At 42.4% G+C, this 17,315-nt stretch overlaps 1 protein-coding gene across 14 annotated transcripts in view; it reads right to left on the bottom strand.

Moving 5' to 3' along the window:
* Positions 1-17,315, bottom strand: part of LOC119963054 (LIM domain-binding protein 2) — a 659,146-nt gene that overhangs the window by 127,328 nt on the left and 514,503 nt on the right. For all 14 annotated transcript variants that reach the window (XM_038791570.1, XM_038791569.1, XM_038791573.1 and 11 more), the window contains one exon: positions 2,668-2,840. In XM_038791570.1, the coding sequence (XP_038647498.1) occupies positions 2,668-2,840 (173 nt within the window). The remainder of the gene's footprint in view (positions 1-2,667; positions 2,841-17,315) is intronic.

Genomic DNA, 17,315 nt, shown 5'->3' with positions numbered 1-17,315 from the left:
AAAATAGGAAATAGATAGTTTACTTACTGAGAAGGCAACAATAATTAGAGTGGGGCATGGGCCTAGGTAGGGTGCTCTTTAAGGGAGTTGGTGCAGGTTCAATGGGCTGAATGGTCTCCTTCTGCACTGTAATGATTCTATGAATTTTTTGATCAGTTGGATTGTGTACAGAATAAGTTAAAACGTGTTCCCTTTGACAGTGTCAGCCATGGTGCAAGCCACACACAGACCAAACAAGTTCTGGATTTAATGCAATAACAGTATTAAATCAGCTGATCTCCTTCATTAATGTCCATAACCACACAGTTTTCAGCAGCAGTTGCAGAATTAAACCCTGCTCAGCTTTCCTCTCTTTAGCCAGGGATGCTATGCAAAAGCTCATCTCCTAACTTGTTTCCTTGCTGCAATCAGCTAGCTTGCACGGAGAAGCAACTGAACTTGTCACCCTCTGTTCGATATTGTTTAGCAGCGCATCATGTCATGCATTTAATGAGAACCAATTGTCAGTACTACACATTACCTTACTCAACCAACATATGTAACAAGAAAAGTTTCATGATCATTCCGTTAGTGACGAAAACTTAGTTAGGCACACAAACAACATTTCTTGATTTTCAGAATATTGGGCTTCTGATAATGGTGCAAAAATATTGTAACATTTTTCAAACAGTCAAAATAATTATTTAAATTAATAATTTTATCTTACGGCAGCATTCAGGGGATGCCCATATCAAGCAATAGGATATAAAATAACACAATCTAGCTCTTTAAAATAGCACATTTTAAAACATTTTACTAAGTGGTACATTTCTAAAGTTTAAAAATACTAAAAAAAAAACCCTGCGAAAATATTGCACACTTGCACAGAAAGTTACTGCTTTTCGTAGCAGTGTCTGGACATTTTAAACATTACCACTTTTTCTAGGTTTCGTTTTGATGTTTTCCAAGAAGCTAGGCCCACCAACTCTCCCTGACCATGTGGATATGGACAGAGTTAATCGGGTTTTAAAGTAGATGGGATAACATTTTAAAACTATCATTATTACTAAGTTAGGACCTAACTTAAATCACTTGAGACAGGAGAGAATGAGTCTCAGGGAAAACAATATTCAAGCGTTCAGGATACTTAAGGGAATAGAAAAGTTTAACCCCAATAATATATTCAAAGTTGCCACAAACTCTAGAGCCTGGGGCACATCTCCAGCTTAGAGAAAGGAAGGCACACTGGGAATTAGAGATTTAATTAATTTATGCAGAGTACTGAACATGTGAAATGAAGTTTATAAATTGCAAGCAGAGCAGAGAGCGTGGAGAATTTTAAGGGAGAATTGGCAAGATATTTTAGGAGTCGGCGATCAAGTGGCATTAGTATTTTTGCGACTGAGCAGGTAGACTGCAGGTCCTTTGCAGCCATGTACTTTCTTACATGCACGATTCCACTATTCATCCTCATATCTTTCAGTTTGGTTTTTCCATTTAAAAATTTTATGCCCGCATCTGCCTCCTCAGAGGAAAAGAAAATGTTCGCTGTAAGACGAGGCTTTGCTGGAACTTTCCACAAGAATAGTAGAAAATAATTGGGCTGAGGCAATCCTCCATTTCTCAGGCATTACTACATGGCCTGTTAAACAGCAAGAAGAGCAGAGGCCTAGGAACAAGTCTCCCCTCATCCAGTTCACCTGGGAAAGAAAACTACATTCTGCTCATGTTGAGCAGGAGGGTCAGATCTCCAATTCCAAGCAAAGCAGCAATCCGAGGGATAAGTGCATTCGACACTCTGCCAGTTTCACCAAAGTCACATTCTGCTTCAGGTTCCACTCAAACTCTTTTGCATTATCACAGACATAAAATTTTCCACGAGCAAGGGCAATCTGCAGCATTTTAGAAGTGAACTGTTTTTTCTCCTTGCATTAAAAATATTCCTGGTTATCTTCCAGAGTGGTTGCGCAGTTTTATTAATATAACTGAAAATGTGTTGATCACAGAACCAAGTGTCCAGTCACCACCTGTATGCAACCTCATTTAAAATAAATTTAAATTACTTTAAAAAAAACCCGTCAGAACCATTTTCTTATTAAATTGGTGGACAGTTGACAGTTTCTTTTAAAAGGTGTAATTACGCCTTATGTCTAAAAAAAGGGTTAATTTTAAGACTCTTCAAAGGGCTGAAAATAAAACAAGTAGCAAAAAAACACAACGGTGATCAATTTGATGCGGGATGTGGCTAGTTGTGATGGCGGGGCTGGCAACCAGTGCAATGTATTTTAAAGCAGGGTAAAAATCACAGAAACTCTATTTGCATGGATGCGATTGAAATTCCTTGATCTTTTGCACAAGTTTAACCAATTTTGGGCGAATAATGCTGGAATAATCATCTTAGGGGAACTGTACCCTCAAATTTGTTTCTAAGTTGTTTGGACGCAGAGGAAAGGTGGATAATATAAGTGGAGGTGTGGATCAGCCATGATTTAATTAAATTTATTTTTCCTGCTACCGTTGGACAATCCCTTGGATTATCTGGTTGAATATAAATTGTGTGTGACCTCCCCAGCGTACCAGGTTAGTACCTGAAATGACAAATCTGTCAGCATATTCTAGATGGTTAATGTGTTTATCATTCATCATCCTTTATATACTACCTTGTTTTTCCTACCTCCTTTCTCTTACCTTTGTAAACATGGGTTTGCCATGTTGAGTGACCATAGTACACTGATCACAGTCTAGGGTGATGGATGAATTGTGGTAGGACTCCTTCGAGTGTTTAAGAACATAGTAAAGGTCTGTAACTCCCCCCTCAAAGATTGTACTGAAATATCGTGGAATAAGGGTTCTTCCGATAGCTGTGCAAGAGAAAATCACAAAGTGAAGAGAATACGTATGGATTACTCAGTTCCCTCGTTCTTGGCTGTTTCATATTTTCAAATACAATATATATCCACCAGATTTAAAAAAAAGTCATATTATACCTTTCTGCATAAAAAAACTCAGTAAAAGCAATATATAAGTTACCTTGGTTTCAAATCATACTAAATAATATAAGGTGTGAAATATGCTCTGCATTTTGCAGTATGAATTTATTTTAAAAATTGAAGTTCTTTTAATTTCAATCTTATTTGCTCTAATTACTTCCCTTTTTACATTACGCAAACATCACAACTTGAAATGAGAGGTGATTACCACTTTATTATGAGATATTGGCTGAATCCCAACACAAACAAAAAAAATAGCTACAGCTAGGTATTAAGAGTGGTGTCAGACAATGTTCGAGATCGTAGCAGAGTTCACAGTCTACCAAATCCCAGCAATGCAGTTACAATTGTGAACACTCTTCTAAACGGCAGATTTTAAACATACACTGGGCGAGATTCTCCGGCCTCACCATGATGTGTTTCTTGGCAGCGGGAGGCGGCCTGCCATTGGGATATTCTTGTCCCGTCGCTGTCAATGGGATGTCCTATTAAATCCACCCCACCCCACCGGGTAACCCGCCTGGGCCGGGGGGGGGGGGGGGGGGGGGGGGGGCTGTCGGCATGACCAGAAAACCCCACCGGCATGAACAGCCGAATGTTTCCCACTTCTCCTTACTGAATGTTTTAACGTACGGCATTTTCCACAATCATTATCATTTTGGCTAACAAGAATGAAACCGATGTTAACAAGAACGAAGAGATGTTTTCCAACATTGTACTAGGCAAGGATTAAAGTTGGATCAACTCATACGAGGATAAGACTGAGAATAACATGTCCTTCTATTTTGTAATAGTATAGTAATGCTCTACAATTTATGTTTCTGTTTCTGAATAGAACTGTTTGTAGTGAATGTTTTGCATTTATGAATGGTGTTCTAGAAAACATTTCCCATTCCTTATGCTTTACAGAGAAGGCTCATACAAATCACCCAAGACTCATGAGTCTTTCATATTTGTAAAAGATTGTTAAAGGACTATGTAAGATCAGATGTATGTAAGCACATCAGCACAATTGTCCCCTGTAGTATAATTGGAACAATGTGCAGAACTTGGTTACTGAAGCTTTTGTCTTTCTTTCAAATAGAAGTAAAGAGACATATACAACATGCTTCTTCAAGAATGAATCACCATCAGGTTCATCATCTTTGCCCTGTCATTCTGTCTTGCTGTGGAATAATTAATTGGCTACATAAAATTGGCAGATCGTGCCTATTAACTATTGACCTCCCGACATCTGCGTTATTAATTTATTTGGCTGTAAAACCTTCTGTTACATGTCTCCACTTCTATTTCTGCCTTGCTCAACTTCATTTCCAGTGCATCATTTACCCTGTCTTCTCTTTTCAATTCTGGTGGTTTTGTGCATATGGACTGAGGTTCTTCAGCCTCAGCTTTTCAATTACAAAATAGTGTGGCGTGGATTAATTAGCAACTGCAGTTATTCTATGGAACTGTTTTTGTTGTGTACTCAATGTGCAGAATTTTATCCATTACAATGACTGTATGTTGAATGTCTTTTGTCCACTACCACTGTTAGAACCGTACTTTGTGGTCACAACAAAGCATTGGTGCTTGCCGCTAACTCCAAGGAAAGGCCTCTCTGCAATCTCTGTAACGTGGATTATCTCTTACCCTATGATTTGGCGCCATGTCAAAGGGGCCTGTAGGCATTCAACAACAAGTGATGCCATCAGTTTGGGTAATCAGCCAATCGCATTCAAGTATTCTCACAGACAGCAAACCCAGAAGGAGATACACTGATTATCCTTCAATTTTAATTATATTTTACAGGGTCCAAAGTAAATGATTGGGACGTACACATGGAATTACGGTGCAAGTTGAAATGTCATAAAAACTTACAAAACTTATTTTAAAAATTTTTAATTGTTAATCATAGTGGAGAAATTTGCCATTCCACAAATAGAAAATAGAAATAGAGAGCTTTTTCAGCAGTAATTATGAACTTAGTACAGCGTTAAAATCCCAATTGCACCTCATTCCACAAGGCACAATTTTTTATTTGTGCAGTGACACAAATTGTGCAGAAGGTCACATTCTGGTCAGGTCAGTGATATCTATTTGGCTACAGACTGCAAGGATGCCAACAGAACAACATATTGAAAAGCATAGGATCACCGACTTCTCAACATTTAACTGAGTATTTGAAAACTCCAGTAAAACGAACACTGACAATTTTGTATTTATCACTGATGCAAAATTTGACCTATATATTTTCAGATTTGTATCCCTTTGCAGATATTACCAAAGGATGTCCAATCCTGCTGAGGAATGATTCTGCAAATAGTGCAGAAAAAGTGCAAGCTGAGTAAAAACTTTTCACTGACTGAAATATGATACAAATTCAATGAATCACGGTGAGGTACTGATAAATTACATCCAGGCAGATTTTCTCTTGCTCTCCTGCTTTGAATTTTCAGAAGATGCATTTTTCCAACTTCAGGGTTATAACTGTTATCACTTCCAAGTAGGGCTGCTTTTATACCATCAGTCATTGTCTGGTGTCAGAAATTAGAAATACGTTTGGTGTAAATATATATTTGTACACATTCACTAAAATAGGTAAAGGAATAGATTGCTTCCACAAGTTTAATTTTACTGGAAACTCCTTAAGGTTTTGTTTCTCTCCACTGGTATGATTATTTTTAGCTGATGACAGCTGTAGCTCATCTAAAAGGGGGTCCATGCTCAGATGAGTTCTCTGCAATAGTGGGAGAGCAACTTGTAGTCCTTCTTGAGTTCTCTGCCGGAGGTAGGTCCTCGGTGAGTATTAATTGTAACAGGGCAAAGTGCTGTGATTTTACCTGTTACAAGTTGGGCGAGGAGGCAGGCCCTGAGTCTACCTCAGCTGGAATGGGGATCAAACTATGTGTTGTTGGCATTAATCTGATCCACATCCGCCATCTAGCCAGCTAATTTAACTGGCCATTGACTGGAAATCACCTAAAACAAATAATCAATAGACTTTTCATTCAACCTTGCTCAATTAATGTGCTTGTTGAAATACTTATGTTAATTAATATGTGCAAGAAGAATAGAAGTTACTTTAGTGAACAACTTGATAGTCCCAATAGCCTAATATGGAATTAGCCAACTCAGACTGACAGTCATTATAAACAGCTTGTTCCCAGACAATGTGAACAATGGAGCAAGTCTCCACTTACATATGTCTCAGAATCTGGTTGGACCATGCTTTGACTTTTAATTCCCGCACTGACATTTTACAATGTACAATACAGGTTTTCTGTATGGCAATAAGCCCTGCTTTACTCACTCGACCAGATACACCATAGTTTTGATGTCTATCCTGCCTGGTTTTGATTATGGTATCCTTATTTACAAAGTAACCTCCAATACTGCTCTTGGTAAATCAACATCCATTTTAGATGTGTGGCTGGTTCGCCTTTTCACACCCATCACTTCGACCTGTACTCCCTGATTAACTGGCCCCTCACTGCACACAAGGCGCCAATGCCACTGGCTTCTGCTAATTTATTGAACCTTGCTAGGGCAAACACCTGTCTACTTGAAATGTTTGTTACATTTTACTGTCTGTTCTTATAATCTAAAGTCACGTGACTTGATCTAATTGGTCACTCCAAGGGCGAGCACAGTCTTTGGTCGTAACTAATTTCAGTTTGTGGCTGCCAGACATTGGAACGAGGTACAACTAAAGCTAAAGTTAATGAATTTTATTGGATAAATACCGCAGATGCCTTTCACCGAAGGGTTAAGGTTTTGTTGATTGATACTTGTACTTGCTAAACTGTCAATTCTCTTTTACTGCTAATTTGTATTTATTGTTTTTAGTGTTTATGTTAATTGTATTGTTGTGTAATTGTTGTTGCTGCGACTTTAGCCTCTTGGCCAGGCTGTTATTGTCAATGAGAACTGGTTCTCAAGTGATTCAATGGGCTAAATAAAAGTTAAGTAAATAAAATAAATACATGTGACTCCAGATCTACTTTTAAATGCCCTCTGAAATGGCCTAACAAGTCACTCAGTTCAAGGGAATTTAAGAGATAGGCAATAAATGCTGGTCCACCCAGTGACACCCACATCACAAAAATGAATATATTTTAAACACCCTGTGACCTTTCCCACAGGATTAGAAGTAAAGATTATTTTAAAAGTTTAAATTATTGAGTTGGTTCCTTAGTTCTGATTGACAGCACCAGTGTGACGTAGTATGGATGAACGCATCAGCAAGGTGCATCATCTGATCAGTGGTAAATGAGCTAATCTCAAGTGAGTACCTACAATTAACCTCAATATCCAAAAGCTAGGGATCGGAAGAATAAAGAGTTTTGCTTCTCATCATGATTTAGTTACACCACAGTCCTGAACCCCCATGGATGATAGTAAATGTGCCAAATTTCACGATTTAAGTTCACACCAGAGAGATACTAGAAACTATTAAACCAACCCCCAGCATGAGTTACCACACTTAGGAAAGGTGAGAATATTAGAGAGAGAAAATGAATACCAAACTAATTGCTACAGTATATCTTGTTAATCAACAATATACAAAATACAGTTTAATGTCAAAATAAGTTTCCAAATTAAGTTTCCACATTTCACAGTTTTGTGCCACAAATGGGGATTTTGTTTTTCATTTTTAAAATAAATTTAGAGCACCCAATTCATTTTTTCCAATTAAGGGGCAATTTACTGTGGCCAGTCCACCTACCCTGCACATCTTTGGGTTGTGGGGGCGAGACCCACGCAAACATGGGGAGAATGTGCAAACTCCATATGGAAAGTGACCCAGAGCCGGGATCGAACCTGGGACCTCAGCGCCGTGAGGCAGTAGGGCTAATCTACTGCGCCACCGTGCTGCCTCGGATTTTGTTTTTCTAATGAAGCATTTTGTATTTGCATTGAAGTTCCTGCCATACTTTCTGGATAGAGCCAATAGATGTTACTAAGCAACCATTTCTCCATGCAACTTCTGTGCTGTACTGTTCTACGTTCTATTAACATGAAATAATCGGACAATAGATTCTCAATGACGTGATCAGTTTTCTCTCAAACTTATCTTCTTTGCAAAAGCTGCCACAAATTCTCGCACAGGATGCCATCATTCTTGAAGGGCAAAGATTCCTTTAAAGAGTCCTATTTATTTATTTATTTTTCTTTATTTTTTTAATTTAAAAAGTGTCCAATTCTTTTTTTCACAATTAAGGGGCAATTTAGCATGGCCAAACCACCTACCCTGCACATCTTCGAGCTGTGGGGGTGAGACCCACGCAGATATGGGGAGAACGTGGACACTCCACACGGGCAGTGACCTGGGGCTGGGATCGAACCTTGGTTCTCTGCACTGTGAGGCAGCAATGCTAACCATTGTGCCACCGTACTGCTTCTAAAGACTCCTATTTATGGCACAAAGTGGCCATTTCACACACTGCACCTTACATTCTTAAAACTTTCCTTTCTCTTTCAGATGGTTGACTTGCATTTCTAGGTCCTCATGGGTGACAGAGGAGCTGTTGAGGGATTTAGCTGAGGAGTCCTCACAGGAGAGTGAGCACTCTGAGGATGCACCATCACAGGATCATGCACTCCCTCTGTCAACACAGATACACAGACTTTTGATGGGTACTTAGAGATAGTTCAGTTGTCTCATGTGAGCAACAGTAGGTGTCGAAGCAGTAGAACGTTCCAGCTGTATTACACAGGAACCTCCAATCGCTGCTCAGCTGGACATCAATACTGATCCTCTGGGCCAATAAAAATTATATAAAAAAAAATAAAAAAATCTGATCCTCTGGGGTCATCCGTGAAGAAAGAACTTGTAAAGCAGCAATGGGAAGTGCCTGTGCTTCTATGAGCATTCCCAGAGGCAGAAAGGACGGAGGGTATTTCTAACACGACTACTGCAATGTCTCAGGCATTGGCACTGCCATCCACCTCCACAAAGAATCAGGTGTGTCAGGCAACCAAGTGTAGGCTGGCCCAGATCAATGACCTTCTCACTCTACTCTACATTGCATGGAGCAAAGTCTTGGTGGCTCAACCCCTCACTGACATGCTCTTTATGGGGAGGAAAGGGTGCAAATGTGATAGCTGTTGGTTGGCAGTTGGAATGAATTGTGTCCATGGGAGGGTAGAGTGTGTACTTGCTTTTTAATGGCACTCTTAGATGGTTTCACGTGCACAGATTAAATGAAATATGCTTGGATGAGTCAATCAGAGGCTGTTTTTGCCGACAGTTGTGTGACTACAAACACAACTTCCTTCTCTCACTTCTCCCCTCCTTTTTGGAAGGTGCCTGCACTCTGTAAGTAACTCCTCTTACAGCTCCATTCCTTTTTGCAATGTGATGTTGTGGAGGACACAGCAGATCATAATTGAGGAATTGAACAAACAAATGTGCTACAAAGTGGGATAATTAGTTAGGATAATGTAGAGGATACCCGGGTATACGAACAAAGGAACTGGGCAAAGCATGGCTTGGATGGGGGGATGGGTATTTGCTAGGACTAGAATGCTGAGTGAAAGGGGCCCCCCAAGGGCTGAAGAATGTGAAGTGAGCCCAGGGCTGAGGAATGTGAAATGAGCCAATCAGGATATATGGCCAGGTCAAGAAGTGTACAGGGATAGCCTATGGGAATTTTGCATTCATTACTGTTGCCTTATTTGGTCGTATGTATGTGAAATTTGATGCAACTTGAATGTATCTGTACATAAATGTTTTGTCCCTTTGTTCTCTCTGGCTGTTGAAGATTCAGGAGACTGTTTGTGTCCTGTTCTCCCAATAGAGTGAGTCACCCCAACTAGCTGGTTAAAATAAACAATAATTGATACCTGCAAATCCGTCTCAAATTTTATTGAGACCAGACTGACAGCAAAAGAATCAGGATTGTCACAATCACTTTGGAGACCATTAATGGGGAATATTGAAGGGTCCTTCCAGATATGTCCAGGCACCTGTATAATCATTGGCAACCCAATGGTTTGTTTTATTATTGTTCTGTTGGTGATGTGGATCCTGTTTTATCAATAGTAAGGTTGCTTATGGATTTCAGCAGCTAGGTCTTTAGAGGGTGTCCCCAATCTCCTAGGAGCCAAATACTGAGACTGTGGAGGAGAGAGGACTTGCTGGAGATGTGACTGCTGCAGAACAAATGAATCAGTCAATCCCTGGATATCTACTGGAGACACACATGATCACACCTTCCAGTAGTCACAAACTACCTGAATATTGAGAGAATGGAATCCCATGTGATTGATAAATATTATTGACTGATCGGAGGGAATCGTGATTGCTACCCAATTCCCTGAACCTGTGGGAATCCAGCACTGCAGTGAAGACTGCAGCCCTCTAAAAAACAAGACATCGGTGACCTCGGTGCTGCATGTACGGCAGCAGATAGCATACAAGGCTACGTACGGACCAAGTGCTGGAAAATGGGATTAGAATAGGATAAAACCACAGAATTCCTACAGTGCAGAAGGAGACCATTTGACCCATCAAATCTGCCCTGACCTTCAGTAAGAGCACCCTAGGCCCGTTCCCCCGCCCTATGGCCTGTACAGACATGATTGACCGAAGGATCCTTTTCTGTGCAGTAAATCACAATTAGATTGGATTTGTTTCTTGTCAAGTGTACCAACAAATTAGGACAGCACGGTAGCACAGTGGTTAGCACTGTTGCTTCACAGCATCAGGGTCTCAGGTTCGATTCCCGGCTTTGATCGCTGTCTGTGCAGAGGCTGCACGTTCTCCCCGTGTCTGGGTGGGTTTCCTCCGGGCCAGTCCTTCCTTCAGTCCAGTCCTTCTCACAAAACCCGAAAGCCGTGCTTGTTAGGTGAATTGGACATTCTGAATTCTCCCTCCGTGTACCCGAACAGGTGCCAGAGTGTGGCAACTAGGGGCTTTTCACAGTAACTTCATTGCAGTGTTAATGTAAGCCTACTTCTGACAATAATGATGATTATTATTATTAGGTACAGTGAAAGTATTGTTCTGCGTATAGTCCAGACAAATCATTCCATACATGAAAAAACACATTGGTCATACATAAATACACAATGTAAATACATAGACACAGGCATCGGGTGAAGGATGACATGGTAGCACAGTGGTTAGCACAGTTGCTTCACAGCTCCCAGTTTGGGTCACTGTCTGCACATTCTCCCCGTGTCCGCGTGGGTTTTCTCTGGGTGCTCCGATTTCCTCCCACAGTTCAAAGGTGTGCGGGTTAGGTGGACTGGCCGCGATAAATTCCCGTTAGTGTCACTGGGTTACGGGGATAGGGTGGAGGTGTGGGCTTGGTAGGGTGCTCTTTCCAAGGGCCGGTGCAGACCCGATTGGCTGAATGGCCTCCTTCTGTAATGTAAATTTTATGATTCTATGAAGCATACGGAGTGCAGTACCACTCAGTAGAGAAGATGTGTGAAGGGATCAATTCAGTCCATAAGAGGGAAATTCAAGAGTCTGGTAACAGCGGGGAAGAAGCTATTTTTGAATCTGTTAATAATAATAATAATAATAATAATAATTGCATATTGTCACAAGTAGGCTTCAATGAAGTTACTGTGAAAAGCCCCTAGTCATCACATTCCAGCGCCTGTTCGGGGTGGCCGGTATGGAAATTGAACCCGCGCTGCTGGCCTTGTTCTGCATTACAAGCCAGCTGTTTAGCCCACTGTGCTAAACAGGCCACAGTTAGTGGGTGTTCTCAGACTTTTGTACCTTCTGACCGATGGAAGAGGCTGGAAGAGGGAATAACTTAGGTGGGAGTGATCTTTCATTATGTTGCCCGCTCACCCAAGGCAGCGAGAGGTGTAGACAGAGTCCCAGCTCACTTGCAAACCCACCAAGGGCAATTCTGGAAGTGGGCAGGACTGTGTCGGTTTCCAACCCAACACTACTTTTAGGGAATCTGACCCCATGCTCGCCACCTGGTGGCAGTTAAAATTCTGGGCCGGGATTCCCCCCTACCCGGCGGGGAGGGGGGTCCCGGCGTAGCGGAGTGGCGCCAACCACTCCGGCGTCGAGCCTCCCCAAAGGTGCGGAATTCTCCGCACCTTTGGGGGCTAGGCCCGCGGCGGAGTGGTTGGTGCCACGCTGACTGGCGGCAAAACCAGCGCCAACGGCCTTTGACGCCCGCCGGCCGGTGTCGGGGCTGGCCAAAAGGTCTTCGCTGGTTCGCGCATGCGCGGTAAGGGGGTTCTCTTCCACCGCCACCATGGTGGAGGCCGTGGCGGCGGCAGAGGAAAAAGAGTGCCCCCACGGCAATGGCCCGCCCGCCGATCGGTGGGCCCCGATCGCGGGCCTGGCCACCGAGGGGGCACCCCCCGGGGTCCGATCGCCCCGCGCCCCCCACAGGACCCCGGGGGCCCACTCGCGCCGCCAATCCCGCCGCCATCAGAGGTGGTTGAAACCACGGCGGCGGGGGAGGCCCGTCAGCGGCGGGACTTCGGCCCATCACCGCGGGGGGCATGCCGATCGGCGCGGAGGGCACACCTATCTGCGGGGCGTGATTCCCACCCCCGCCAATTCCCAGGTGGCGGAGAATTCCGGCCACTGTGGGAGCGGGATTTTCACCGGCCCCGGGCAGGGTCCGAGAATTTCACCCCTGGTCTCTGTGATCCTAATTCTGGCTGGGGCTACGAATGTGAGTTTATATGAAAAGGAAGGAGGGACAATTAAAAGGAAATTAAGTGATGATTATTCTCAAATACTTGTGTAACCCTTAATAGCCTGGTAAAGAGTGTCATTGGCAGAGGCAAGGGCAGTTTGACAGCCTAACTCTCAGCCAGGGAATTATAAGATACAATATGATTAATCTTTTTCATTATTTGGCTAAACTGTAATGAGAGGGTACACACTGGTGGTCACAAAAAAAAGGATGATTGAAAAAAATTCATCACATAGACATTGGTTTGAATCTGGCCCAAACTACCAATGGAGCAATGTTCATTAATTATTTTAAAAAGGGAATTAAGACAGTTGTTTGAGAAAGAGGAATAATATGTGGGAAGAAGCCATAAGAATGTGATTAGATATGGAGAAAAGCCCCAGCACCGGATGGGCCAAATGGCCTGTTACGGTGCTCTGGCATTTTATAGTTTACTCTGAACAGAATAAGATCAAATTATGTAGAACCGCTAAAAATAAAAACAGATAATCATATAAAAAATGCAACACAGTTCTCAATGCAAGATCTGAGTATGCACTCATTGTCTTTTGCAATGTGCCATTTGGAAATTTGTATTTGCGAATACACACATCACAAATAAAATACTGTCCCATCATTATAGAGTGGATGCATTTCAAATGATAGTGGAATATTTAGAACAAATACAATTAAGAGTTGCAATAACTTGACATGCTTATACCAAATTATACTGAGTAGAAACAAGATCATGTCTGACACACTTACATGCATCTACACACATGCACACACAGTCTGACTTGTGTCAGCTGTTAGAATCTAAAATATACATATAACAATAATTTTCATTTTATCTCTGTTCTTTTTATAGCTACATTTTGCCTTCTTTCTTGTCTCCTCTCCAACTTGCTTTGATTACTGTTAACACTGATCATCCAAAAGGCAGTATGCTGTGTGTGAGAGGACAGAACCTCCCACCCTCCGCAGGCTCTTCCTCCCTTTAAACTCCACTAAGTTGTAGGTCGCCACTATTTTAATCTCTAGATTTTGGCGAGGGCTATGAATTCTCTTTCTCCGGTTCCTCTCAAGCAAGCGATTTGTCTCTGGTTCCCAAATCCCTTGCCAACTGAGGCTGAGAGGACAGGCAGGCACTCTTCCAAGACAGCTCATGTCATTTGGAACCACCCCACTAATAGATGTGAAAAATTAACCGGATAATGAGTCTCCTGTTAATCTTCCTCTCATCCTGACCTCCACAGATCTGAAATTCAGAGCTCAGGACAGTCTGGGCAAGGAAGAATAAGCAGCACACACATATATTTTTGCCCACTCCGCAGATGTAACTCTTCATTCTGCTGCCCGTGGGTCCTGCACTCTTCCAGTAAAGCCTGCAAGTCACCGTTATGACTTTGTCAGTTATATTACAGAACAAACACAGGGAGATCATATTCAATCCTCTCAAAGTTATCAGTTTGATCTAATTTGAAATTCTTCGATGCTGTGGGACTTAAGAAGTACAATGATGGTGGCGTTGAGTGCTGCCTTTTCTCAGATGAGTCTGAGGTTACTTCCGCTGCTGGTACTAATAAATGAAAAAGAACATGGCCAATGCTGTGGGAGCAATCACTGATCTGGTCACAGATTGCGCCAGTTTTAAGAAGTGGTTTAATTGCTCAAGTTACTGCTTATTTGCTTATTGGCAATAGAAAATCTTCCATGAATGAATACAATTATGCAGTCTTTTAGAATATATTTTTTAATGCAGTAACATACAGTGGCATTTTTAAGAGTGGTAACCTAATGTCGTTTTATAAATAGAGCTGAAAATAGGTTGATCACAAAAATTAACGGGTGCGATCCAACAACCTCGTCGCTCCCCTATCGGGACGTGGCAAGGCCGCTATCTCGCGAGAGGCCACCGCGCCACCGTACTGCCTGACCAATTCAGATTGCTAGGTCTTTTCATGTTAATTTTGTTGTTTCTTTTGTTGTTTTGCTGGAACATCGCCCAGCTTTGATCCCTGTGTCAGTTCTATCTGCTGCCGAAACCCTAAATCCTGCCTTCATTACTCTAGACTCAATTATTCCAACAAACCTTTGGCTCATTTCCATTCTACCTTCCATAAACATGAGGTCACCCGAAACAACTGCTTATGTCTTAACTTGCACCAAGTACTGTTCTCAGATCAGCCTAATGTTCGCTGACCTAGAATGGCTCCCAGTCAAGGAACATATTCATTTTACAATCCGCATCCTTTTTTGCAAATCCCTCCACAGCCTCTCTTCTCCTTATCTCTGCAATCTCCCTGGGCCCACAACCCTACAAAATTTTTTGCCCCTCTAATTCTGGCCTCTTGAGTATTCCTCATTTTAAAAATATAAATTTAGATTACCCAATTCATTTTTTCCAATTAAGGGGCAATTTAGCGTGGCCAATCCACCTACCCTGCACATCTTTGGGTTGTGGGGGCAAAACCCACGCAAACACGGGGAGAATGTGCAAACTCTACACGGACAGTGACCCAGAGCCGGGATCGAACCTGGGACCTTGGCGCCGTAAGGCAGCAATGCTAACCACTGCGCCACCGTGCTGCCCTTTGTGCATCCCTAATTTTCATTGGTCGGCCATTGGTGGGCACCTCAACAGTTGGCTAGGCCACAAGCTCTGCAATACTCTTGTATGCTTCGCCACCTCATTCCTGCTTAATACCTTCCTTTTGGTCATCTGTCCTAATCTCGCTTTATGTGGCCCAGTGTCATAACTAAGTTTACAATCCTCCTGTGACCACCTTTGGATATATCATTATTTTAAAGGAGGTGTAGAAACTTAAATTGTTTCATAACACAGAACTGTGAGCAAAGCCTACTGAGAGGGATGACAGTGATGCACCAACATTACTGATTGAATCTAATGAATTCACAAGATATTAAATTCAGATACTTGAAGTACAGTGTACTGATCAAGGGTGGTGAAGATTAAGAATGGATTCAGAGCTAAGAGTGTGCCAGCAGAAGGGCAGCACTGCACATATAACCTCACAGATCCGACTGGGATTGTCCTACTTGCCACTTGTGACACAGAGAGTAAATGTTTCTAACTGAAAATTAATTGGTGCCAATCAGGAAGAAGGTGGCAGCTTATTGCTGCTCCCACTGTATCAGGTCAAATTAGAACTAAACTACACACAATTGTGGCTGCCATTCATAATTCAGTACAGTGAAAACACGTCTTATATTTGTACATCGGTTCTACATTTGTGTAAATTGATTAATTAAGATGATGTGTAGCTTTACAAATTATAAAGACAAAACATGAGACATGAACAGTAACTGCAAACTACTAAAATGTGATTTCTAATGCAATATTCACAGTAATAGTGCTCTTAGGAAAAAAACTAAAAAACAAATAGAGAATCTTCTGAAATGTTTTTGTTTACCTCTCCAATGTAACTCCAGCAATTTGTGTTATTCCCACGGTATCTCATTCACTAGCCATACTCCATGAGGTGCTGGTTTAGCACAGTGGGCTAAACAGCTGGCTTGTAAAGCAGAACAATACCAGCAGCGCGGGTTCAATTCCCGTACCAGCCTCCCCGAACAGGCGCCGGAATGTGGCGACTAAGGAACTTTTCACAGTAACTTCATTGAAGCCTACTTGTGACAATAAACGATTTACAGGGGCTGGTTTAGCTCACTGGACTAAATCGCTGGCTTTTAAAGCAGACCAAGCAGGCCAGCAGCACGGTTCGATTCCCGTACCAGCCTTCCCGGGGCACTGGAATGTGGCGACTAGGGGCTTTTCACAGTAACTTCATTGAAGCCTACTCGTGACAATAAGCGATTTTCAATTTTTTCAATTTTCATGTATGAATTTAGAGAGTCAGTGTTGCCGAGTTATTTACTGTCCGGGCATCATAGCCAAGTCTGAACTCATGTTTAACTAAATTGACCAGCACATTTCTAACAAGAGTTATTAGATGGTGATCAGGAACAAGATGTTACTACATATCCATTCTGGAAATTCTGAGGCCAATTATAACGAAAGCTGACCCTCCTGCTGCTGCCTCTCTCACTCCCCAACTCTCTCCTGCTCACCCCCCTACTCTCGCCCACCCAGCATTCCCCTCTCCCCGTCCCTCCTGCTTGCAATCCCACTCTGTGACCTTCCCTCTTGCATCTCAGTGCAAACCACAGGTTGATTCTGGAAACTTCCCATTGAGGGGCGGCACGGTGGCACAGTGGTTAGCACTGGTGCCTCACTGCGCCAGGGACCGAGTTTCATTCCCGCTTGGGTTATTGTCTGTGTGGAGTTTGCACTTTCTCCCCCTGTCTGCGTGGGTTTACTCCGGCAGTCCAAAGATGTGCAGGTTCGGTGGATCGGCTATGCTAAATTGCCCCTTAGGGTGGAGCTGCAGGAATAGGGTGGGGGATTGGGCCTAGGTAGGGTGGTCTTTCGAAGGGTTGGTGCCGACTTGATGGACCAAATGGCCTCCTTCTGCACTGCAGGAATTTGATGAGTATATGACTCATTTTCACATTTAGGCCATGCCACTAACAACTGAGCCATTGAAGAAATCCCAAATGAGATTATTTAGAATAGTCCTGCTGCAATTCACAAACCTGACTGAGATGTGAGGTTATTGGAACTGAAGTGGAACAATTTTAAACAAAGATTTTACCATCACAACCAATGTAAGAGCTG

This window comes from Scyliorhinus canicula, chromosome 3 (genome assembly GCF_902713615.1).
Source record: "Scyliorhinus canicula chromosome 3, sScyCan1.1, whole genome shotgun sequence".
In the NCBI taxonomy this organism is placed as follows: Eukaryota; Metazoa; Chordata; class Chondrichthyes; order Carcharhiniformes; family Scyliorhinidae; genus Scyliorhinus; species Scyliorhinus canicula.
The sequence above is the reverse complement of the archived record's forward strand: the minus strand, read 5'-3'. Positions and strand labels throughout refer to the sequence as shown.